Genomic DNA, 26,409 nt, shown 5'->3' with positions numbered 1-26,409 from the left:
TTTTGAAATCAAAATGGAATGGTTTTGCGGCGGGAAATCTATTCATTCTAATAATAAGATTGAGAAATTATTAGTAGCGATGCAATAACTCAGTCTTCATCGCAGTTTTTTACAAAGAGATTATTGATTTTTTGACCAAAAGTTAGCGTATGAATCGATGGCCTAAAAGTTTTCATGCGCAGCATTATTATTGTTTTCACTGTTTTTTATATATTTTTTGTTTTTCTTTTTCTAAATGGCTTTCGAAATCCATTGCTATCCATAAGTGTCAACAAATATTTTTTGAGCTGTAATTCAGAAGTTTTTGTGCTACGTTTTTTAATTCGTCGTTTTGTTTGTTGCGACCATGTGATGACGCGCCAAGAAGTTGAACATTGACCTTTTTTTCCTACTTTTACTGCCCTTCTGCGGCTGAGTTTGTATGCGTGGTGTCATTGCTAACTTCCTCTGGCATGAATTTTTGAGTAATTTGTGTAATAAGACATACATGACTTATTCACTCAAGAAAATGACTTCTGCACTCACTTATTCAATCTTAATGTAAACTCCTATTGATTTTGGATTGGTCTTCCAAACTAGATTTTTGTAAAGTGATTACTTGAAGGACATTGGTGTTGGAAATTTAATTGTGAAATGGGGGATAAAATTTTCAATTACATTTTTAGGTAACACCTTTTCTGTCTTAGGTCTAAAAATGTCTAAGGCGGATGTCTTGCAGTCATATTTGTTTCCAGATACTAATTGTTGATTTTTCTTAGAACCTTATTGACTAGTTTGCTTGAAAGATTTTCAGGAGCCTCGAAGCGAAACGGAGCCAAGCTCTTATTGGTGACATGATTGCGGTTTTTCGTCATCGAAATGTTCAAGTTTTCTAGGGTCACCACAATAACAACCAATTCAAATTTTTTTGGCGTCCTGAAATTTAATTTTTTTCTTTTTTTCCATGAGCTTTCAAGTTTAGCCGAATTAGTGGTCTTTTTGAGCCAAACAGTTTAAATGTAGGTTTTGAAAAAATCTCAACCTAATGGTCGAGGACCAAATTTGTTTTCTTATTAATAGCCGCACAGTGATAGCTGGGGCTATTATTGGCCTTCTGTTGTTTTTTTTTATTTCGTCATCGCGATTTTGTTACGACCATATGACGTCACAACCACTTCAAATCTGATTTTTGTTCATTCGTTCATGCAATTTCAACTGAAGTGCGTGTGTGACGTCATTTTTCGCTCTTATTGGAGCGAGTTTTTTTTGTTCATTTGCTTGACTAAATTTTTGGTCACACTTGACTTACCTCACTCTCAAAAATGACTTCCTCACTTTGAAATTGACTTTTAATTCAAAGAGATAAGGTCAAATGGCCGTGCGTCTTTCTAAATGAAGGCTATTTGAGAGCAGCTAATAGAGGCAGCAAAAACTTATACAGATTTTTAATCAAAGTATAACATATCAGCCTTCAATGAAAAGAAGAATTTTTTGGTCTGTCTCTTTTACTGTTTTTTTTGAGACTGCAGATCTACGAAGCTATTGCGGCTATTTTCTGGCAATCTGCCAGCTATGTTAACGTATTTCAAAAATTGACTTTGAAAAGGTATTTATGGTTGTTGCCGTATTGGTATCCAAGATATAACAAACTAACATTTTTTAAGATTTCATCCTATATTACTTCATTGCTTCTCGATTTATCACATCAAATTAGTGCTTAAGTCTGTGACAGCATTCTAAAGCAATTTAAATAAAAAATTAAAGGTTCAAAAAACTAATTGTTTATGAAAATGTTATCTTTTCCACAGATACTCAAAAAAAGGTAGTTTGACGGTTGTCTCTGCGAAAATACGATATCAGATCAAAAAATGGACTTCAGCTGTTTTCAGATTTTCTGTTGTGTTTTCAATCAAGCAATTGTTTTTCTTATTCTATCTACTTGATCAATTGCTCTATATTAGTCCTCTCGATCTTTTTTATGCGATTTTCTCTTGACCGATTATTCGTCTGACGCTTTTGACTTTTCGCCCTCAAAAACGGTATAAACAGGTAGCGCCCAGCGGGCATTAAGTGCTCTTAGAGCCTTTCAGCTCTGTTTCAGCTCAAACTGTTTTGGAGACTTATTCTTATGGTGTCAATGGCGGTTCTCAGAGGTTGAAGATCCCTCCACTGTTGAATGTTGAACCCCCTCCAGTGTTGTTACCTCCACCCCGTTTCTAGCTACTGACGATCAACCGCTCGATAAGAACACGCAAATTTATACTATTTTGCAATTTTTTTTCAAGCTTTTTGTAAATTTTTTGACATTTTTTAATATTTATCAGCCCTAGGTGACAAGTTTTAATATTAGGTTACTGCATATCTTCTAGTGGGAATCGATTGTTTTCAACATTTTGACATCACGAATTTAAGCATTTTTTTTGATAAAACGCGAAATTTTTTCAATTTTTTTAAATTTAGTTTTTCTTTTTCGGTTCTTTCCAGAACCAGGGGTCAGAAAACATCCTGAGGGTATTGATAATAAGTTGCTGATAAATTTTTATCGGTTGTGCAATAGTTCAACTTTTTAATGTCACAAATTTTAGCATTTTTTTAAATAAAACTAAGTTTTTAAAGTTTGTCATTTTTTAGCCTTAAGAGCCAAGGAATTTCCTCTAGGGTTTGAAAATAGGTTGCTGTATAATTTTTAGATGTTATTGAATGTCCTGAAATATTTTTAATATCACGAATTTAAGCATTTTTTTGACATTATTTTCAATTTTTTGACAGTTAGTCATTATTCAGGTTTTTTGAGCCTCAAGGGTCAGGAAACTTTCGTACGTGTTTTATAACAAGTTACTGGTATATTTTTGCTGGCCATGGATTAATTTTCAACTTTTTAATACGACAAGTTTTAGCAATTTTTTGTCATTTTTTAGGTTTCTCTAGCCTCATGAGCCACAGAACTTCCTCTAGGGTTTGAATATAGGTTACTGTATAATATCTGAACTTAATGGAATGTTTTTGATGATTTCAACAACACGAATATTAGCAGTTTTTTTTACAAAACGCAATATTTTTTCAATTTTTTTTTACATTTATCATTATTCAGGTTTTTCAGCCGAACAGAAAATCTCCGTTAAGACTTGATAATAATTTTTTTGAAATTTTTTGTCATTTTTTGGGTTTCTCTAGCCTCATGTTCCACGGAACTTCCTTTAGGGTTTGATAATGTGTTACTGCATAGTTTGTAGTTGTAATGGAATGTTATTCAAGATTTTAATATCACAAATTTAAGCAATTTTTCAAAGTTTTCCAAATTTTTTAAATGTTTTTGAGTTTTTCCGGCTCCAGAGGCCCTCCACGTTTTGATAATAAGCTGCTGCACAGTTTGTAGAATTAATGGAATGGTGATCAACATTTTTTATGTCTTCAGTTTTAGCATTTTTTTGATAAAATTTAAAATTTCTTGAAGATTTTTATGTTCCAAGTGTATGGATCTTTTTAGCAAGTGGAACTATTTCAGGCTTGAAACAGTGATACTGAACAGTCTCTTGCCACAATGAAATGTTCCTTAAGATATTAATATCTTGAGTTCTAGCAAGACTTTGTTACAGTTTGCGATTGTTTCCAAACTTTTTCAATGTTTTGTCCTTTTCTGAGTTTAACGACCATTACTGGCCAACGAAGTCTCGGCGATGGGTTACTTGATAGAACTTTCGAGACAAAAATGGTTTTAATTTTTTTAATGCGAAGTTGAAATTTTTTTAATTCTGCTTTTTTCAGTTTATGATTTATTTACCAGCAGGGCTAGAAAACTAAAGTTGCTGAGTCGAATAACATCAAGGAAAATATTCCTATCTCGTTTTCTCTCTCTGTCGGCTAGGGTTTCTTTCTTTCCCGTTCACGTTCTCTCTCTCTCTCTCTCTCTCTCTCTCTGTTGATGCCGCCCTTCAGCTGCTGTTAATTGGCGTAATGTCATCATCTCTCCTCATTAACAATGAGTTATAGTAGAAATGTTTTTATCATAAATGACATAACAGGCACTTTTTAGGAAATCATAGTTTAATTCCTTTAAAAGCAATTTGTAGCAAGTATAGTATCCCTGTTTTTCTCTTTCATGTAATTTTTTGCTTGGCCAAATTCTCTTAGAGCCGTTCAGCCCAGTAGTCTTCAAGTATGCGATTAACATAAACTTTTTTGGAGGCTAATACTTATGTTATGAAGGGCTGTTCTTAGAAATTGATTCCACACACCAACCGCCCCCACATCAATCCCCCAATCCATTTTTGCATCCCCGCTGCGGTGCACCCCCGCTGCGCTCACCTTACCCCCCTTCAATTAATCTAAAGCTGGCCTCACTAAACCGTGGCTAGCTTCTGACGAAGCCAACCGCTCGCCAGTCGTTTGAGAGCAATTCGTCCAACGTTAGTTGGTTTTGTTTGTAGATGTCTTAAAGCTCGCTGACCAACAATTGCCCATCGCCATTGCCGATGTTAAGATAGCAAAACTGCCATTTTTGATAGATGGATATTTTTTTAGTTCTAAAAAGTTCTAATCATTGCCTCGTGTGTGCGAGAGATGCTCTCAATATGCCAATTGTCGGAATATCTAATTTCTAATGCATTTTTGAGGGAGGGGGCATAACGAACTGGGGAAGCAAGCCGAAAAGATCCGAATATAAAATAGTCAATACTTCGGATAAACCTTCACCGTCGGGTTCTGATATCATCCCGCTATGCGCGAATTCGCTTTTGAGCAAATTTTGCAGCAATGAGTTTCGTTCTGTCACTCTTAGCTCGGCGTTTTTTCACGTCACAAGTTTGGGCTCTTCTGAATACTTTTAATAATCGTATTCGGATATATTCTGTCTCCCCCCCCCCCCCCCCCGTGTTTTTTACGCCCCCAGTAACAAATTATGTTGTTATATAGCACGTTACTATGTAAGAAAATAGCACGTGCTCTTGGTTGGCGTAAAAAATTTAAGCTCACTAAGGAGGGCAAAACAGAATAGATGAAAGTTAGCATGGTTTCATATATTGATATATTTGGCTTTCGAATGAAACGATCTACCATAAACGCCATAATGTATATTACTGAATTCATTAGGAAAGAAATAGATCAAAACAATTTTGTTTCAGCAGCATTGATAGATCTCTCATAGGCTTTCGATTCAATAAACCATTAAATACTCGAAACTAAACTGGATAGACTAGATTTGGAGACCTCTGCAATCCAGTTAATGAGAAGTTTTTTATTCAACCGAATGCAGGCGGTAGTTTGTACAGAACATTACATCTGTTGAGTGGAGAATTGATAGGGGGTTCCTCAGGGTGCGGTGCTGGGTCCACTCATTCTCAATATTTATATCAATGATATGTATACTTACGCTGATAGTAATACACAACTCATACAATATGCAGATGATACGTTAATTCCGACATCTGATAAAAAAAAGTCGAGAAGAAAGTAAATCAAAACTAGCAGCCAGCGCCAAGTCTACCTTTTTATTACCTAGCATGGTTTTATATATTGATATATTTGTGGACTTTTCAGCGGCTGTATTGAAAATTATTTCTTCCCCATGTTCTTCCCCACAGAATTCTTGTTCTTATAAAATATATGACAAATTGATAATGGTTTCTTATAGTTATAACAATCAGGACTGAATTTGATTTCAACATTTCGGCATGTACCGTTATAAAATCCTGAAAATATATGTACCTGAAAATATCAAAATACAATATCAATGCAAGAAGTTGTAATTTTGTCCAGGCACCGTGAAAAGATACAGCAGATGGGCGGTGGGCATAACAAACATCATCAGACGTCAAGCAACTACCAAGAGTACTACCAGGATCACCAAATGATTTCTCCTGGGTCATCATATCCGAGCAATCAAAGTAGTCATACAAGTAACTCACATTTTAGAGGAGGAGGCGGTCGTGGAAATTCCTATCATAGTTTGGGTGCGAGGGGTGCCATTAGTTCTAGTCGACGTGGTGGAAATAACGCTGCGTTTGGTCAGCGTGAGCCACATGTGCAGAGTGCAGCCGGTGGAAACGTGACGCGACCATTTGCAAAAATTGGACGTGGTGGAAGCGGAAATTTTTCTGGAGGAACGCGGAACAGTTTCAAACACGGTTAGTTGTAAGTTATTTGGGAGCAAGCGTATTCTGGATCAAATTATTGCTCCCGTAGAGAAGCAGTTATTGTAAACGTGTGTGTCTTTTTTATGCAAAATATTTGCTTGACCGTTTTGACTTTTTGCGTGATCTAAAATTCGCTCTCAATCACAATTTCAGGCAGCTGAACTCAATTGGCGGCAATTTAATACTCAAAGTCAAATGAAAAGTGCACCAAAACTACTGGTGCCATTTTCACTTTAAATCTTAATAGTAGTATATATTAACCTCTAATGTGGTTGTTTGAAGCCCACTATTGACCTTCTTAGTCCCCCCTCCCGACTGAAGCCGGCTACAGTTGATTAGAGCTCCCACTAGTCGTTCGAGAGCAATTCTTCCGACGTTTAATCGGTTATGTTTTTTAAACAAGGTTTGAGTTTCTCTTGCTTTAAAGTTGTCTCAAAATTTGGACGACAAATTTCCCACGAAACAGATTTCTCTCAACTGATCTGAAAACTTTCTATTGCAGAATTGTTGACTCTGAAGTTTGGTTTTGCACAGATGCGGTATGGATGCTCCACGACGCTGCGGTATGGAAGCTCCTTGATGATATTAATAGCCGCTGTCAGCCTCTTAACGGCTATAATTGAGGCGCTCTCCTTTTTACAATTCAAATACTCTTTTTATTACAACTCGAAGAGGAGTATTGAAGTATTTTTTTGTTTTTAATCACGTTTATTGGAGTAAATGTTGAAGCAGGAAATGAAGTCAGTGAAAAAAATGGAGTGGTTTGGGTGCTGAATAAAATTGAAGGTTGGAGTGAAAAGAGTGGTGTTTTGTTCGTGCCGCTGTTTTCAAGAGAGCGAGAAGTTGGTGTGAAAAAAACTCTGTAAGCAAGCGAAATCTTTTGACGTGTAGCTCTTTCAGGAAGTTTTTTTGCTTATTTTTAATAGCTGCGAAGCGATAGCGGCTAGTATTGGGGATCGTGTTTTTTTTTAATTTGTCGTCTCCATCGATGATTCTTGCGACCTGACTTGGAATTGACTTTTCAATTTCAGTGATTTCTACTGCTTTGCAGTTAAAATTTGTGTGCGTGACGTCATTTGTTCTGCTTTTAGATCAATTGCGTAACTTACCTCACTAAAAAATGAATTCTTAACTCGCTTAATGAATTTTAAATTTTATGAAAATTTACTAGTTAAAGGTCAATAGTGTGCATTTAAGTAGTGCCAAACATATATGCCCTAGTTCTTGGGTATTAGAGTCTTGATTTTTTGGTTTCGAATAATTTTTAAAAAACTTTTTTAAGGAGTTTGTCCTTATAGAGCGTATGTGTCTGATAAAAGTGACAGTCCGAATCTAACCAAAAAGTCTAGTGTTATATTAATGGACTGATGGTCAATCTGTCTATCCTATTTCTTTAGTTTCAATTCATGCAAGGCCATAAGTGGCTATTTTCCGGCAATCTGCCGGCTATGTTTTTTTTTGGTTTAGAAGTTTGATTATAATATTTTATTTTTAAAAAGGTTGATTCATAGTGGTTTGTTGGTTTCTGGTAAGTAATATTTTTTTATGACAATTTGTATGTTTTTCAGCTATTTTGCTGATTTTAGGAAAGTTTTAGCTATTTTTCGCCGAGTGTTCTGTTTTACTGCCTTAAGTAGGTCTTGAAAAGACGCTCATTGCTTGCGGAGCTTTAGATACTAAGTGATTACAGTTTTATTGTTTTGAAATATGTTTTTTATTGAGAAATATGAGAATTTTTAAATGTTTATCTTAATTTTTTTGCATTTTTTCGTTGTTTCTGTAATCTTAGACATGTTTTTTAGACTACTATTGCTTCTCTCTTGTGTTGCGACCAGCTTAATATTCTTAACTGCCCAAATTATTTTTCGTTTACTCTATGTGAGTCGTTATATAAGAAAACAGTTAATCATTTCTAATTTTCAGTTCAATTTCTTTAACAACTTTTTACTTCTCGTGAGTAGTTTTCTCGTAGTTTATATATTGCTATATTTGTGGACTTTTCAGCGGCTTTATTGAAAATTATTTCTTCCCCATGTGGACAGAATTCTTGTTCTTATAAAATATATGACAAATTGATAATGGTTTTTTAAAGTTATAACAATCAGGACCGAATTTGATTTCAACATATCGGCATGTACCGTTATAAAATCCTGAAAATATAAGTACCTGAAAATATCAAAATACAATATCAGTGCAAGAAGTTGTAATTTTGTCCAGGCACCGTGAAAAGATACAGCAGATGGGCGGTGGGCATAACAAACATCATCAGACGTCAAGCAACTACCAAGAGTACTACCAGGATCACCAAATGATTTCTCCTGGGTCATCATATCAGAGCAATCAAAGTAGTCATACAAGTAACTCAAATTTTAGAGGAGGAGGCGGTCATGGAAATTCCTATAATAGTTTGGATGCGAGGGATGCGATTAGTTCTAGTCGACGTGGTGGAAATAACGCTGCGTTTGGTCAGCGTGAGCCACATGTGCAGAGTGCAGCCGGTGGAAACGTGACGCGACCATTTGCAAAAATTGGACGTGGTGGAAGCGGAAATTTTTCTGCAGGAACGTGGAACAGTTTCAAACAAGGTTAGTTGTAAGTTATTTGGGAGCAAGCGTATTCTCGATCAAATTATTGCTCTCGTAGAGAATAAGTTATTGTAAACTTGTGTGTCTTTTTTATGCAATATGTTTGCTTGACCGTTTTGTCTTTTCGAGTGACTTTTTGCGTGATCTAAAATTCGCTCTCAATCACAATTTCAGGCAGCTGAACTCAATTGGCGGCAATTTAATACTCAAAGTCAAATGAAAAGTGCATGTAAACGGTCCGTAACCGCTTAGCCCCCCAATCCTTCCCCTTGTAATTTAGTTCAATTTTATTGAGTTCATATTCATAATCGCTGTAAAAGTCATATCTTTAACTTTGATTTTTCATGACTTTCAATGCCAAATCTTTTTATTCATGATCATACATGAGTTTTATCGTGCCACACTTAACTGTTATAGTAAATGCGGGTATAAACCGCACCTTTGTAAGCTATTATTTAACAAGCATACAAGCTTATAGAAGAACATACAGCAAAATAAACTCTTGAAAATCAGTCGTTGTCTCTGAAAGCGGATCAGACTAAAGAAAAGATAACAGTGCACCAAAACTCCTGGTGCCATTTTCACTTTAAATATTAATAGTAGTATATATTAACCTCTAATGTGGTTGTTTGAAGCCCACTATTGACCTTCTTAGTCCCCCCTCCCGACTGAAGCCGGCTACAGTTGATTAGAGCTCCCACTAGTCGTTCGAGAGCAATTCTTCCGACGTTTAATCGGTTATGTTTTTTAAACAAGGTTTGAGTTTCTCTTGCTTTAAAGTTGTCTCAAAATTTGGACGACAAATTTCCCACGAAACAGATTTCTCTCAACTGATCTGAAAACTTTCTATTGCAGAATTGTTGACTCTGAAGTTTGGTTTTGCACAGATGCGGTATGGATGCTCCACGACGCTGCGGTATGGAAGCTCCTTGATGATATTAATAGCCGCTGTCAGCCTCTTAACGGCTATAATTGAGGCGCTCTCCTTTTTACAATTCAAATACTCTTTTTATTACAACTCGAAGAGGAGTATTGGAGAAGTATTTTTTTATTTTTAATCACGTTTATTGGAGTAAATTTTGAAGCAGGAAATGAAGTCCGTGAAAAAAATGGAGTGGTTTGGGTGCTGAATAAAATTGAAGGTTGGAGTGAAAAGAGTGGTGTTTTGTTCGTACCGCTGTTTTCAAGAGAGCGAGAAGTTGGTGTGAAAAAAACTCTGCAAGCAAGCGAAATCTTTTGACGTGTAGCTCTTTCAGGAAGTTTTTTGCTTATTTTTAATAGCTGCGAAGCGATAGCGGCTAGTATTAGGGATCGTGTTTTTTTAATTTGTCGTCTCCATCGATGATTCTTGCGACCTGACTTGGAATTGACTTTTCAATTTCAGTGATTTCTACTGCTTTGCAGTTAAAATTTGTGTGCCTGACGTCATTTGTTCTGCTTTTAGATCAATTGCGTGACTTATCTCACTAAAAAATGACTTCTTAACTCGCTTAATGAATTTTAAATTTTATGAAAATTTACTAGTTAAAGGTCAATAGTGTGCATTTAAGTAGTGCCCAACGTATATGCCCTAGTTCTTGGGTATTAGAGTCTTGATTTTTTGGTTTCGAATAATTTTTAAAAAACTTTTTTAAGGAGTTTGTCCTTATAGAGCGTATGTGTCTGATAAAAGTGACAGTCCGAATCTAACCAAAAAGTCTAGTGTTATATTAATGGACTGATGGTCAATCTGTCTATCCTATTTCTTTAGTTTCAATTCATGCAAGGCCATAAGTGGCTATTTTCCGGCAATCTGCCGGCTATGTTTTTTTGGTTTAGAAGTTTGATTATAATATTTTATTTTTAAAAAGGTTGATTGATGGTGATTTGTTGGTTTCTGGTAAGTAATATTTTTTTATGACAATTTGAATGTTTTTCAGCTATTTTGCTGATTTTTAGGAAAGTTTTAGCTATTTTTCGCTGAGTGTTCTGTTTTATTGGCTTAAGTAGCTCTTGAAAAGACGCTCATTACTTGCGGAGCTTTAGATACTAAGTGATTACAGTTTTAATGTTTTGAAATATGTTTTTTGTTGAGAAATATGAGACTTTTTCAATGTTTTTCTTAATTTTTTGTGCATTTCGTTGTTTCTGTAATCTTAGACATGTTTTTTAGCCTACTATTGCTTCTCTTTTGTGTTGCGACCAGCTTAATATTCTTATCTGCCTAAATTGTTTTTCGTTGAGTCAATGTGAGTCGTTATATAAAAAAACAGTTAATCTTTTCTAATTTTCAGTTCAATTTCTTTAAGAACTTTTTACTTCTCGTGAGTAATTTTTTCTCATGAGTAGTTTAGATATTTAATAGTTTTCTAAATTGATTTTTTCTCCATTTTAATTGAGTTGTTTCCGGAAATCTTCCGGCTATGTTTTTAAAGATCTGTTCACGCAGTTTCATGATTTTTGAAGTTAAATTGGAGTAGTGATTTTGGTCACGCATAACAAAAATTGGAGCGAAAAAGGAAGTGGTTTTGAGGTATGACATTATTTTGCTCTAATTTAAAAGAGGAGTGAGAAAAATATGTTTGGACAAAAATTTGCTTTCTCGTTAGTGTTTTTTTCCACATGCGGCATTTTGACATTTTCTTTTTCATATTTTTCTTGGATGTGATATTTCTAAATGGTTTTCGTAATCAACCGTTGTCAATTGTAGACCTAGTTCTTTTTTAATTTAGTCTATGAAAACTCCTTGTATTGTATGTCAGGACTTGTCCTGATATGTTTTTAATTCGCTTTACCTTTTGATTACGTTTTTGTTTTACATAAGTCATGGTTTTCTTGTTTGACTCGTGACTTTTCTCAGTCAATGTTTGGGGTTTTTTAATGCAATTTAAATTCTTTAACGCATTGATTGCGCCGTGCAGTGAATACGGTCAATGTCCTTTAAAGCAAAATTAAAATAAAAAGAGATGGGATAACCGATAAAGCCCGGTCATTAAGTCATAGTGCATTAGGTTGTCGAAGATCATTTGTGCGATTGCTAGCTGACAATAGTTTTAGGCTTAATAGCTTTCAGTTTAGAAGTTGAATTAAGTATGGGTTTAGAATCTAACTGAAACTGCACACTGAATTAGAACGATTTTTGAAACTTGGAAAAATTCTGACAATTTCTATCTACTTTTTTTCTTTTTTCTGTTTCAATCACGATGTGCGTCTAGCGCGTCAACGGCGGCTATTTTTAGGCAATCTGCCGACTATGTTTTAGTTTTTAAAAGCATCGAAGCGATAGCGAGGCTGCTTCTGGCCCCATTCTGTTTTTTTACAATCCAAAGGGTGTGGAATGTCTTTCTTAGGGCGCTGTCTTTTAAGATCTGTTCACTCTTTTCGATGTCATTGAGTCAAATTAGGAGTTGTGACTTTTGTCTCGCTGGAGTAATAAAGGGAGCGAAAAGGTGACTAGGTTTTATGCGTGATTTTTAATTATGCGTGAGATGGATTATAATGTTTGAACAAATTTTCAGTTTTTGAGGGGAAATTTTCTTTCACTTCCGGTAATTGAATTCTGTGTTCTGCTTTTTAATTGGCCTTGAACGAAGTTTGAAATATTTGCTTGAACGCCTTGAACATTATCTCGATTTCACTTCTTGAGTGACTTCACCCTGTGAAGTCTTGGTTTTTGTTTGACCTATATTGTTTTATACCTATATCTCTCAAACAAAAGCTATTGTAAGATAAGCTATCACAAGGCACTGGCGTGGATAAGCTATCGGAAGGCACTGGTAATGTTTCAGTCTACTATGATGGATGTCTAGGGAACCCTTCTTGCCAGATTTCTGTGCACCCATAAAAAAAGTACCTTGCCTACACCCCATCTGAATTAATTGCCCCGCCTGGCATTCGATCAATTTGCCCGACTTAAGTCAATTTATGTTCTCTTGAGTGCTTTACAGATGTTACACAAGTGCTGTAACTATGTTTATTTGCAGTTAACTGAGTCCTTCAAAGGGTATCTAATGATTTTTTTTTGGCAGCTATTTCAGTTTTGCCAGTGTTTGTTTTGTTTTATAACATTTATAAGCGATGCCTCCTCTAAACTTTATTGTCCCCGTCTGTCGTTCGAGAGCAAATCATCTGACGTTAGTTGTTTGGTTTATCTTTGGTTATCTAATGAAGTGTTAGTGAATTATATTAGCTGTTTCGGTTGGGATCTACTGTTGAGAACTTGACTCGAAATTCTTTCATAATTAATCAATTTTTGAGCTTAAGGCGTATTTGTTGTTCTTGTTGTCTTGTCAATAAGTGTCAAAAATGAAAAGTCTATTCGTTTTGCTAGTGAGATATAATTGATTCTAATTGATTTTTTCAATTTATGTTTTTTGTTTTGGGTTTTCTCCTTACCACTGCTTGCTTTAATGCAGCATTAGTAATCTTTTGAGCTTTACCCTTGTTTGAACTTTTTCGGTTTTCCTGTCTCTCATTCATATTAATGACAGTATTTGTCGTCTGATGAGGCTTTATGATTACGCATAATTGAGTTTTTTTAGTGCTATCACTTCAGAACTGACTGTCTTTTTGGTTTTCACAAAATGTTTGAAGATTTTGTAATTTTTACCCGGGTGTGTTGTCCTTGTCTGTTCGCTTCATCTCCACAATTAGAGGTCGCAGCAACTGTTTTTCGCTTTCTGATGACAAATAGTTTGATGTGGTTACAGATTTTAAAATATTGATACGTATTTTAATTACACTGAAGCCACTTTTTTGAAGACCACAGTGATATTTCGTTTTTCTTTTTTTCTAGTTTAGCTTGCCGAGTTGTCTGCGTTGGTTATCTGCAAAGGTAGTATATGTGTTTCTGGTGGACGCGTATTTTGAGTAATAGTAATCGATGTTGTAATCGAATTTTTTTACTGACTTAATTTTTAATTTTGTTCAGTTTTTCATGCAATGCCACAGAATTGCGTTATTTTTCACTTCACTTCGCGGAGCGAGTTTTTTGTTCATTCGCGAGATCAAATCTCTGTCACGTGCAACCTTCTTAATTTCGAATTACTGTCACCGTATTTGTTTTCAAAAGATTATCAGTTTAATTTTGGCCTCTATTTGGCATTCTTCTTGATGTTCTAATACTCAGTATAATTAGTGGAAAGGCTTCTTGGCTTTCTATTGAGGTAATAATGAGCTGAACTCTGGTTTTTTGGACTTATGATTGTGGAAACCTTGTGTTGTCATAAAATGTTTTAATTTTCGAGTTTATCCAGTTTTAATCAGTAGCCTCATTAATGTCAATTCTCATCTGTTGCTAATGTAGCGTAGATGAACTAATTAATTTAGTCAGATAAATTGTCGGGTATTAAGTTTTTAGAGCCCTGCGGCTCACTATTCTGTAGGTATGCGGTTCACCGAAACTTTAGGAGACATAATTTTATGTGAAGGGCGGTTCTCAGAGTTTGACCTCACTCTTGCTTAACGTCCCGCCCTACACCACCACCCACGCACAGTCCGACACCTCTCTCTCGACAGCTCTCTCTCTCCCCAATTAAGCTAAAACTAGCCTCCCCTGACGCAGATAGCTACTGGCGAGGCGATGCCAATTGCTCGCCAGTCGTTTGAGAATAATTTGGGTCATGTTTCTACTTCCTCTCCTCAATGAGCTTTTAGGTTATTTGTGTGATTTGGTTTTAATCATACGTTTTTTTATCTTGCTCAACAGAATTTTTTGTACTTCAAAATCTATATTTAATTAAAATTAGGCAAAGGTTAAAGAAAATAAATTGCGTATTAAAGAGCCCTAATATTTTTCTTGGAGGAATGAAATTAAAAAACGAATGTCGATTTTTCACTAAACATTTTTTCGTAGGCCTGAGAGCGTGTCCTTTTTTATCAGATAAGTTCTCCATCGCTTTAATCTACATTTTACTATTCTTTTTTCGCAGTTATTGTATCAGTCTGCTGGCTACTAAAAATGAAAAGTTTTAGCTAAGTTTAAGGGGCACTTCATTATATCGCATATACATTGTCTCAAGTATCTCTGAATTTAAAAGGACCGGGAAAAGCTTTGCTCTCGAACGGTGTTTAGCAATTGTTTTGTACCGTTTTTCGTCTTACTTTTAATTTCTTTGTCTTTTGTCTACAGAAATGGGATAAACTGGTTAATCCAAAACGCTTTTTTAATTCGAGATGCATTTGTTTTAATTTTGTGGCACTTTGAGGTCAATTTTTTCAGTCTTTGAAGCCTTCGGTCAAATTTGATTGAATTTGGTTGTCAAGAATTTGATTGTCTTTAGTTGAGCGTGTACGACAGCTCAGTTTTGGCAAAGTGTGCCTGAATGATTATACTGAAAGTGGAAGGCTTCGTTTTAATCGAAACAACAACTCAGTTTGCTCGTAGAGTTGAATCATTTGATCTGACGATCAAAAAAGTTTCTCATTGTATTTAGGGCCCTCTCCCAATGTTCAAGCCAGACTTGGCGCTCCGGTAACAGAAGACACACCAGTTCGCCCCAAAGAGGAAACTAAAAGCAAACCCGAACGGTTAGTTGTAGCTGCTGGCTAGTCTAAAAGGGGAATCAGTTTTTCATAGAAGCCTGTATTGTTATACAATTGTTTTTAAAGTAATCAATGTAGAGCTGTCGTTTCCAAATTGATTGTTTTAAATGGTTATTGTTCCGTCCTAGTGTAATGATTCAATGAACTGTATGCCAACCTGGTTTTTTTCTGTCATTTCAACTCCATAAATATTCACTGGAGAAAGACATGAGTGATAATTCGAAAGCTCAAGTTGAGTAGAATATTTACACACATAGGTATATTAATTGCTCTCAATATAAATTTGTAGTAATTATTTTATTCCTGTGGTCGTATCTTTTTTCTATTTTTTGCTTGACAAATTCGTCTGACGTTTTCGACTTTTCGTCCTCAAAAACGGGATGAACAGGTTAAGCCCGGGGGGCATGAAGTGGCTGATCAGCTCTCTTAGAGCTTTACTTTTTAATAGCCGCCCTCATCTTCTCAGCCGGCTATTATAGCGCTCCTATTTTTTTACAATCCAAGAATTGGATTGTATTGGTGCTCTGTCTTTTTTTACAATTCAAAGAATTTGAATTGTATTGGGGCGCTGTGTTTTTTTAAGATGTGTTCACACATTTTTTCAATGACTTTGATCTTTCAAAACGGGATAAACAGATAAAGCCCAGCGGGCATTAAGTTTCATTAGAGGCCCAAAGTGGGTTTTAGTAGTCCTTCAAGTGCTTAGAGTGGTGCAGCTGCTGGATGGCCTTAATTCAAGGTTGAAAGGTCATTTTTAGGAGTTTTTGGGCTCAAAATGGTGCAATTTTTCATGTTGTTTTCGCAATTTTTTGACTTTTTGTTTGATTAGTCTGAGGTTGAAGTTTTGAAACGTTGATGAAGGCCTTTTGCGAGACAAAATTACGCGTTATGACCATTTTATGAGCTATGTGTTTTGGTACTACTAAACACAAACACGCAAAATGATACTAATTTTCGCAATTTTTTTTCAAGTTTTTAAAATTTTTGTCATTTTTTGAGTTTTTCCAGCTTCAATGGCCTGGTAATCTCCTTTAAGGTTTAAAAATAGGGCACTGTTTGGTCTCTATGGATTGATCTGATTTGATTTTGATAAATTCTGCAATTTTTTTTTGATAAAATCTACAATTTTTTTAAGGTTTCCTAAAGTTTTTGTCAATTTTTGATATATGACCATTTTCAAGTGCCAGAAAACCTATTCCAAGGTCTGATAAAGAGTTACTGCATTGTTTTTAGTTTCAAAGGATTTGTTGTTCAAAAATTTAACCCTTCGAATTTTAGAATTTGTTCGATAAAATTTGCAATTTTTTCCAGTTTTTTTCAAAACATTTGTCTTTAGTTCATTTTTCTTGTATCAGTAACCAGGTAACCTCATCCAGGGTTTGATAGCATGTTATTAATTACTTGCTCGTGGCAATTGAATGGCTTTCATCTTTTTAATAGAACGAATTTCTAGTTTTTGAAATTTGAAATTGTTTCTAAAAGCTATTGCCTATCGATCTTTGAGCCAATGGATTTTTTAAGGCTTGGAGTTGGGTTACTGAATAGCCTCTAGAGACACAGAAATGATTCCGAAGATATTAATATCAAGAATTTTAGCACCATTTCATTAAAATTTGCAACTGATTTCTTTTTTTTTAAAGTTTTTCGGTCATTGTCAAGTTAATCGATCTTCAAGGGCCAATGAATTCTTTTCGGGTCTTGCAGATACCATACTGGACCGATCTCAGAAACAAAAATTGGTTTTTAGCATGTTTTTGAAATAGGTATGTTTAAAGGGATCAAATTTTGCCTTTGGAGTAAAAGCTTAAGAGTTTTAGCAATGAGTATATTTTTGTTTAGTTTGTTTGATTAATTTAATTTCTCAATTTTTTTGATGATTTTGTCTGTGTTTTGGCTGGCATTGTTCATTTAATCTGCTACTCAGGTAGAGTACTTTTAATTTTTTTTCTTCAATTCTCTGGATTGTTATTCAGGACTTGTCCTGCTATGTTTTTTATTTTTGTAAGATGTTTTCACATCTTTTCATGACTTTGAGCTTTCAAAACAGGATAAACAGGTAAAGCTCAGCGGGCATCAAGTTTCATTAGAGGCCCTTAGCCGCGTTTAGTTGTCCTTCAAGTGCTTAGAGTGTTGAAGCTACTGGGAAGGCCGTAATTCAAGGTTATAAGGTCATTTTTAGGTTTTGAGCCCAAAATGTTGCAAATTTTTGCATTTTTTCGTCATTTTTCCAACTTTTTGTTAGACCAGTCTGAAATTGAGCTTTGTGAAGCTTCATAATGGTGTTTGGCGTGAGGTAATTACGTTTTATAGCCATTTTAAGAGCTAGATGTTTTGGTGCTCCAAACGTAAACGGCGCAAATTTATACAAATTCGTAACAAATTTTTCAAGGTTTTTGACAATTCTTGTCATTTTTTGAGGTTTTTCAGCCCCTGGTTTCAAGATGACACCTCTTGGTTTGAATAATAGGTTATTGCATAATTTCTAGTAGCAGTGGAGTGGTTTTCAACAATTTAACATCACAAATGTTAGCAGTTTTTTGATAGAATTTTTTTCTCTAACCTCAATGGCCAAAGCATCACCTCTAGGTTTTGATAATAGTTTACTGCATAGTTTTATTTGTAATGGGGAATGTGTTTCAAGATTTTAGTATTTCGAATTTTACGGTTTTTTAAAAGAAAACGATTTATACAAATTCTTAACAAATTTTTCAAGGTTTTTGACAATTCTTGTCATTTTTTGAGGTTTTTCAGCCCCTGGTTTCAAGATGACACCTCTTGGTTTGAATAATAGGTTATTGCATAATTTCTAGTAGCAGTGGAGTGGTTTTCAACAATTTAACATCACAAATGTTAGCAGTTTTTTGATAGAATTTTTTTCTCTAACCTCAATGGCCAAAGCATCACCTCTAGGTTTTGATAATAGTTTACTGCATAGTTTTATTTGTAATGGGGAATGTGTTTCAAGATTTTAGTATTTCGAATTTTACGGTTTTTTAAAAGAAAACGATTTATACAAATTCTTAACAAATTTTTCAAGGTTTTGACAATTTTTGTCATTTTTTTTTGAGGTTTTTCAGCCCCTGGTTTCGAGATGACACCTCTTGGTTTGAATAATAGGTTATTGCATAATTTCTAGTGGTAGTGGAGTGGTTTTCAACATTTCAACATCACAAATGTTAGCAGTTTTTTGATAGAATTTTTTTCTCTAACCTCAATGGCCAAAGAATCTCCGCTAGGTTTTGGTAATAGTTTACTGCATAGTTTTATTTGTAATGCGGAATGTGTTTCAAGATTTTAGTATTTCGAATTTAACGTTTTTTTAAAAGAAAAATTGCAATTTTTTTATTTCTTTAAATTTAGTATTTTTTCTCACTGGCCAGGGAACCTCCTATAAGGTTTGGAAGTATGTTGCTGCATAGTTTCTAGTGGCAATAAAATGGTTGTCAATTTTTTAATATCACAAATTTCAGCAGGTTTTTAAAATAAAACTTGCAATTTTTTCAAGTTTTTTTTTAAATGTATTGAAAATTTTTGAGTTTTTCCTGCACCAGGTCCCAGGAACCTCCTCCAGAGTTCATTAATAAGTTACTGCATATTTGATAGAGGTAATGGAATGTTTATCAAAACATTAATAACACGAATTTCAGCAATATCTTGATAAAATAAATTTTTTTTCAATTTTCTGAATTTTTGTGTTGCAATTTTGTGGACCTTTTTGAGCCAGTGAAGCTATTCAAGGCTTGCAATAGGGATAATGGATAGTCTCCGGAGACAATTAAAGGGTTTTGAAGATTTTAATATCACGTTTTTAGCAAGATTTTGTTAAAAAAAATTTTTTAATTGTTTAGAATTCTTTGTCATTTTCTGAGTTTAACGACCTTTACAGTCCCACGAAGCTTATGTAAGTCTTGCAGATGCGTTACATGACAGAATTCGAGAGATGAAAAATTTGGTTTTTAACTTTTTTCTAGCGATATTTAGAAACTTTTGCTTTTCTCAGGTTTTTTGAAGCATTTGTCATATCTCTCGAGTTTATCTACCTTTAGTGGCAAAATAATCTCTTTCAAAGTTTGTGCGTGAACTAATACTATTTTTGAATTGTGTAATTTATGGTCTTCAGGTTAAAAGCTTCAAGAGTTTTAGCAATGATTATTTTTTTGTTTGTAAAGTTTGTTGGTAGAGCTCAGCGGGCATCAATTTTCATTAGAGGCCCTTAGTCGCGGTTAGTAGTCTTTCAAGTGCATAGAGTGGTGAAGTAACTGGGAAGGCCGTATTTCAAGCTAAAAAGGTCATTTTTTGAGCCCAAAATGTTGCAATTTTTCGCGTTTTTTCGTCTTTTTTCGAATTTTTTGTTGGACCAGTCTAAAATAGAGGTAAAAATTGATAAAGGTCTTTTGCTAGAAATAATTACTTCTTATGACCATTTAAGAGCTATATTTTTTGGTACTCGAAACAAACACGCAAATTTATTCAATTGTTTACAATTTTTTCAAGTTTTTTGAAAATTGTTCTCATATTTTGAGTTTTTCAGCCCTAGCTGTCAAGCAGCCTCCTGAACGATTTGATAATAGGTTACTGCATAGTTTCTAGTGGTAATAGAATGGTTTTCAACATTTTTGATAAAACTTGCATTTTTTTCAAATTTTTTTTAAAAATTTGTTATCATTATCTAAGTTTGAGCCCCAGGAGCCAGGAAATCTCCTATTGCGGTTGATAATTGGGCACTAAAAACTTTTTTGGCCATGGAATGGTTTTCATTATTTTAATAATATCAAAAATTATAGCAATATTTTGATAAAACTTGCCTTTTTCAAGGTTTTTTTTAAATTTTTTTGTCATTTTTTTTAGGTTTCTCCAACCTCAAGGGCCAACGAACCTCTTGCAGGGTTTGATAATAGGTTACTGCTTAGCTTCTAGTGGGAATGACACACGTTTTCAATTTTTAATTATCACGAATTTTAGCCGTTTTGTTTTAATGAAGTTTATTTCTCGAGTTTATATGCCGTTAGTGGACAATAAATCTCTTTCAAGTCCTGTGCGTTAATGAGTATATTGAATTTTATTATATTTGGCCTTCAGGGTAATGGCCTCAAAGAGTTTTACCGATGAATATTTTCTTTAATTTGTTTGATTAGTTTAGTTTCTCAATTTTTTTGATTGTCTTTTCGGCTGGGATTGTTCAATTGATCTGCTGGTCAGGTACATTAATTTTCAGTTTTTAATTCAATTCTTTGGATTGTATTTCAGGACTTGTCCTGCTATGTTTTTTTACTTCGTCGAATAAAAAAATATTTCGCTTTACCTCATTTTGCCGCCTTTTCAACATTTTGCGTGAAATCTTTTTGACTTCTCTAGGCTAGTTTCTCTCTTCTCTCATTCTGCTAAAAGTGATTTTGAACATCAGTTGCTCAGCAAAGCAATTCAAAATGAACAGAGTTAGTACAAAAATGGATGTCAGAAATCGAAACGGGATAAACCCATAAAGCCCAATTTTAGATGCCCGCTATTTGAACGTCGTTCCTATAAGTCTTAATTACCATCTCTAATGCTTATTGTTATTGATGGTAGCCCCTGTAGCCTCTCACTAAAACAGAATAATGTTCAACCACGAATTGCCATCAAAATAAATTGGACTTAAAAAAATTTTTTGTACAAAAATCTTTTTTTTCAATATCTTTCAAGTTTGTGCGTGAACTAATACTATTTTTGAATTGTGTAATTTATGGTCTTCAGGTTAAAAGCTTCAAGAGTTTTAGCAATGATTATTTTTTTGTTTGTAAAGTTTGTTGGTAGAGCTCAGCGGGCATCAATTTTCATTAGAGGCCCTTAGTCGCGGTTAGTCTTTCAAGTGCATAGAGTGGTGAAGTAACTGGGAAGGCCGTATTTCAAGCTAAAAAGGTCATTTTTTGAGTCCAAAATGTTGCAATTTTTCGCGTTTTTTTGTCTTTTTTCGAATTTTTTGTTGGACCAGTCTAAAATAGAGGTAAAAATTGATAAAGGTCTTTTGCTAGAAATAATTACTTCTTATGACCATTTAAGAGCTATATTTTTTGGTACTCGAAACATAAACACGCAAATTTATTCAATTGTTTACAATTTTTTCAAGTTTTTTGAAAATTGTTCTCATATTTTGAGTTTTTCAGCCCTAGCTGTCAAGCAGCCTCCTGAACGATTTGATAATAGGTTACTGCATAGTTTCTAGTGGTAATAGAATGGTTTTCAACATTTTTGATAAAACTTGCATTTTTTTTCAAATTTTTTTTAAAAATTTGTTATCATTATCTAAGTTTGAGCCCCAGGAGCCAGGAAATCTCCTATTGCGGTTGATAATTGGGCACTAAAAACTTTTTTGGCCATGGAATGGTTTTCATTATTTTAATAATATCAAAAATTATAGCAATATTTTGATAAAACTTGCTATTTTCAAGGTTTTTTTAAAAATTTTTTTGTCATTTTTTTAGGTTTCTCCAACCTCAAGGGCCAACGAACCTCTTGCAGGGTTTGATAATAGGTTACTGCTTAGCTTCTAGTGGGAATGACACACGTTTTCAATTTTTAATTATCACGAATTTTAGCCGTTTTGTTTTAATGAAGTTTATTTCTCGAGTTTATATGCCGTCAGTGGACAATAAATCTTTCAAGTCCTGTGCGTTAATGAGTATATTGAATTTTATTATATTTGGCCTTCAGTGTAATGGACTCAAAGAGTTTTACCGATGAGTATTTTCTTTAATTTGTTTGATTAGTTTAGTTTCTCAATTTTTTTGATTGTCTTTTCGGCTGGGATTGTTCAATTGATCTGCTGGTCAGGTACATTAATTTTCAGTTTTTATATCAATTCTTTGGGTTGTATTTCAGGACTTGTCCTGCTATGTTTTTTTACTTCGTCGAATAAAAAAATATTTCGCTTTACCTCATTTTGCCGCCTTTTCAACATTTTGCGTGAAATCTTTTTGACTTCTCTAGGCTAGTTTCTCTCTTCTCTCATTCTGCTAAAAGTGATTTTGAACATCAGTTGCTCAGCAAAGCAATTCAAAATGAACAGAGTTAGTACAAAAATGGATGTCAGAAATCGAAACGGGATAAACCCATAAAGCCCAATTTTAGATGCCCGCTATTTGAACGTCGTTCCTATAAGTCTTATTTACCATCTCTAATGCTTATTGTTATTGATGGTAGCCCCTGTAGCCTCTCACTAAAAGAGAATAATGTTCAACCACGAATCGCCATCAAAATAAATCGGACTTACAGAAATTTTTTTGTACAAAAATCTTTTTTTTTCAATATCTTCTGTTATTTCAGTCCCAATCATGCTTATTGGAATCAACGGCGGCTATTTTCCGGCAATCTGCCGGGTATGTTTACTATTCTCTAAGTATCTGATTCACCGAAACTGTTTTGAGATATAATTTGATTGTGTGAAGGACGGTTCTTTATCAGAGTTTGACCACCACCCCTCCCTCAGTCACCCTTCCACTCTTCTCACCCCCACTACCATCACAGCTCCACTTGTCCAACTTCTTTCCCTCATCCAGCCCTCCCAACCCACCCTCCGCTTGTCAACCCCCTGCCCCCGAAACACCCACTCTGCTCAACTCGTCGACCTGATGCTAGCATCCCTAAGCCCCAGCTGTCTACTACCGAAGCCACCTGCTCGCCGGTCGTTTGAGAAATTCGCCAGACGTTAAAATATCTGGATTTCCTCCAGAAATTTAATTGAGCTGACTCGATTTAAACGCTGAGCCGAGGTAAAATTAAGCTATACGTGGAATTTCTCAAAATTCTTATTTGCTCTAAAATGTGAAGTTTGGGAAAATCTTTTTTGCGTTATTTTTCTAGCGAAATAAAATATACGCGAAAGCCTTTGCAGCATAGGATATATGTTAGGTTTTGCCGGGAAACTACCAATTGAATAATTGTTCTCAAAGAGGATCAATTATTGTAGAAGTGTGTGTTTTTAATAGCCGCGAAGCGATAGCTGAGGCTATTACTGACCTTCTCTTGGTTTTTTTATTTCGTCGTCTAGATTTTTGTTACGACCATATGACGTCACAACCACTTCAAATCTGATTTTTGTTCATTCCTTCATTCGATTTCAACTGAACTGCGCGTGTGACGTCATTTTCAATCTTTGTGGAGCTAGTTTTTTTGTTCTATCGCGTGATTAGATTTTCGGTCACACGTGACTTACTTCACTCTTAAAAATGACTTACTCACTGAAATTGACTTTCTTTGCTTTAATTCGCCTTAAAGAGATAAGGTCAAGTGAGTGCTTGTCACTCTAATTGAAGGTTATTTAAGAGCTAATAGAAGCAGCAATAAGTTATACAGATTCATAATCAAAATATGACATCTCAGCCCTTATTGAAAAGAATGAGTTCCTTTTTTGGTCTGTCTTTTCTACCCTCTTTTCGAGACTAGATCTATGAAGCTATTGCGGCTATTTTCTGGCAATCTGCCAGCTATGTTTTACTATTCGAAGAGGAGGAGTATTGGTCTTCTACAGGTTTTTTTAATCTGAAGTCACTGACTCGAAATTTGACTGTTGTTTTCGAACATTGACTTCTGTTTTAGAACGTGGGCTTGATTAACTAATGGTAATATTCAACGTTAAAAGTTCATTTCGAGATTGTTTGATCCCATATAAGTCCTTGCAAACTATCTAACGTACCCTTCCCCCTACAAGCCCCCAATCTACCCCCACCCCACACCTCCCCCCACGCACGCACGTACCTCCTCCCCACTACACTCCACCACCCCCCCACACAAACCTACCTACCTACATTTCTGAATAACAATCGGTTTTTTAACACTATTTTGCTTTTTTTATTTTTAGTTTTCTGAAATAGTTAGGGTTAGATAAGACTTTTTATTGCACGACTCTTTGAGTCGTTCCCGGTATTCTACCGGCTATGTTTTATTATGCAAAATTTTTGCTTAACCGTTTTCTGACTTCTCGAGTGACTTTTACGCCCTTAACTTTCTGCGTTTTGCGTAATCTAAAGCTCTCTTTCATTCACAATTGCACGCAGCTGAATTCAATAGTGGTATATATTAACCTCTAATGAGCTTATTTGAAGCCCCATAGTGAATTTTTAAATCCCATTCAGGCCCCCCACTGCAATTGATAGCAGACTCCAATTGATTAGGGGTCCAACTAGTCGTTCGAGGGCAATTCTTCCGACGGTAGTCGGTTAATAATGGCCGCCGTCAGCCTTTCAACGGCTATTATTTAGGCGCTCTCCCTTTTTTTCGCTTTACGCTTTTAACACGATTTTTTGTTTTCCATAAGTCACGCTTGACTGTCACGTAGTGAGTTACGTAATGTAGTGAATAGGGTCAGAGTCAAAAAAGCAAAAAAAAGGAACTCGATTAACATATAAAACCTGGTCATTAAGTCATAATGCATTAGGTTATCAAAGTTCATTAAAGCGATTGCTAGCTTTCATTAGTATTATGCTTAAGAGCCTTCAGTTTACAAGCTGAATTAGGCGTAACTTTAGAGTCTATCAGAATATGCAGAATTTACACACCAAATAAGAACACTTTGACACGTGTCAATACTTTCTGTCATTTTCTATCTCTTAATTTTTTCTTTTTCTGTTTCAATCCCAATGTGCGTCAAGCGGGTCAACGGCGGCTTTTTTCCCCGAAATTTGCCAACTATGTTGTTTTATTTTCAATTAAATTAACGTCTTTGTACAATTACTAATACTTTTTTCATGAAAAAAAAATATTTTCATGCATCAGCGCTAATTTCTTCATTTTTGATATTTCCTAAAAGAACGGATGGCATCAAAAGCATTCATTGATTGATCATTAAATGAGACGTAACCGGATCAAATTAATGTATTTCAATCTTGAAACATTTTTCTTGTTCTTAATTAAATATGGCGGTGGAATCAACATGGTATGAGGGAAAATTTTTGCGCTTCGCCTTGATTAATCTTTTTTAATTACCATTTTTAATTAACTCTACTTCATTCGCATTTGAAGATTGTGTTCAGATTTGCTACAATTCATGCCTCTGTTTCAGGCCCCAAAGTTGGGGTTCTCTTCTTTTTGCTTTATTTAATCATCAAAAAAGTTTTCACGGAATATAAATATAGTTTTTAAATCCCAAACTCCCAGAGCAAAGTTTGCGGTTGAGAGGGGTCGGAGTATTACGAGGACGCACATTGCCGAGCCTTCTTGTTTCACATAATTCTTATTTTTTTCGATATTGATTTCTTTTTTCACTATTAACTTTTCTTCGTTTTTGTGCTATGGATGTGGTAGTATTTGGTCATGCAATTCAGTGCCTCCATTTGAAAAGTTTTTTTTCATCAGCAGAGAAAAATGACGCAGAAAGAAATTGATTGACTATGTTGAATACAACAGGTTTGTACGTTGCTGCATCACGGAAACAAGGACTTCATTTCTCATCTTTGTTTTCAGTGTTCAATTTTTATGTTGTTTTGATAGCGCACCTTACTTTTGTTCTGTACATGCGTGTACGTAATCAAAAAGTGTTAGACACCATGTATTTTTTATAAAGAAGTTATCATTCGCAGTGGGCAGTAAACATCCTTTTATGATGCTAAACGACAGCTTCTTTTCCATTCAAAATTTAGTTGAGCTGCCTCGAGTTAAACGCTCACCCGAAGTAAAATTGAGCTATACGTGGAATTTCTCAAAATTCTTATTTGCTCTAAAATGTGAAGTTTGGTAAAACCTTTTTTTCCTTATTTTTCAGCTAGATAAAATATACGCGAAAGCCTTTGCAGCATAAGAATATAAGTTAGTTTTTGCTGGGAAGCTACCAATTGATTAATTGTTCTCGAAGAGAAGCAATTGTAGAAGTGTTTTTGTACGATTCGAAGATGAGTATTGTTTTTCTACAGGTTTTTTATCTGATGTCTCTGACGTGAAACTTGACTACTGTCTTCGAACATTGACTTCTGTTTTAGAACGTGGACTTGATTAACTAATGGTGATGTTCCACGTTAAAAGTTCATTTCGAGATTTTTTGATCCCATATAAGTTCCTCCGATATATCTAGCGTACCCTTCCCCCAAGAAGCGCCCACACCTATCCCTCATCTACGCCCGCCCCACACCTATTCCCCCCACGCAGACACCTACCTCCCCACTACAATCACCACCCCCCCCCCCACACACACACACACACCTACCTACCCACATTTCTTAATA

The 26,409-nt window shown here is 35.0% G+C and overlaps 1 protein-coding gene across 1 annotated transcript in view; it reads left to right on the top strand.

The window, feature by feature from the left end:
- The window catches only part of LOC142341722 (uncharacterized), a 70,417-nt gene that overhangs the window by 7,557 nt on the left and 36,451 nt on the right, over positions 1–26,409 (top strand). The window contains exons 4-5 of the mRNA XM_075392888.1: positions 5,734–6,101; positions 15,109–15,202. Of these exons, the coding sequence (XP_075249003.1) occupies positions 5,734–6,101; positions 15,109–15,202 (462 nt within the window). The remainder of the gene's footprint in view (positions 1–5,733; positions 6,102–15,108; positions 15,203–26,409) is intronic.

Source organism: Convolutriloba macropyga, chromosome 6 (genome assembly GCF_964194025.1).
Source record: "Convolutriloba macropyga chromosome 6, txConMacr16.3, whole genome shotgun sequence".
NCBI lineage: Eukaryota > Metazoa > Xenacoelomorpha > Acoela > Convolutidae > Convolutriloba > Convolutriloba macropyga.
Note: the sequence above shows the minus strand (reverse complement) of the source record. Positions and strands in the feature narration are given on the sequence as shown.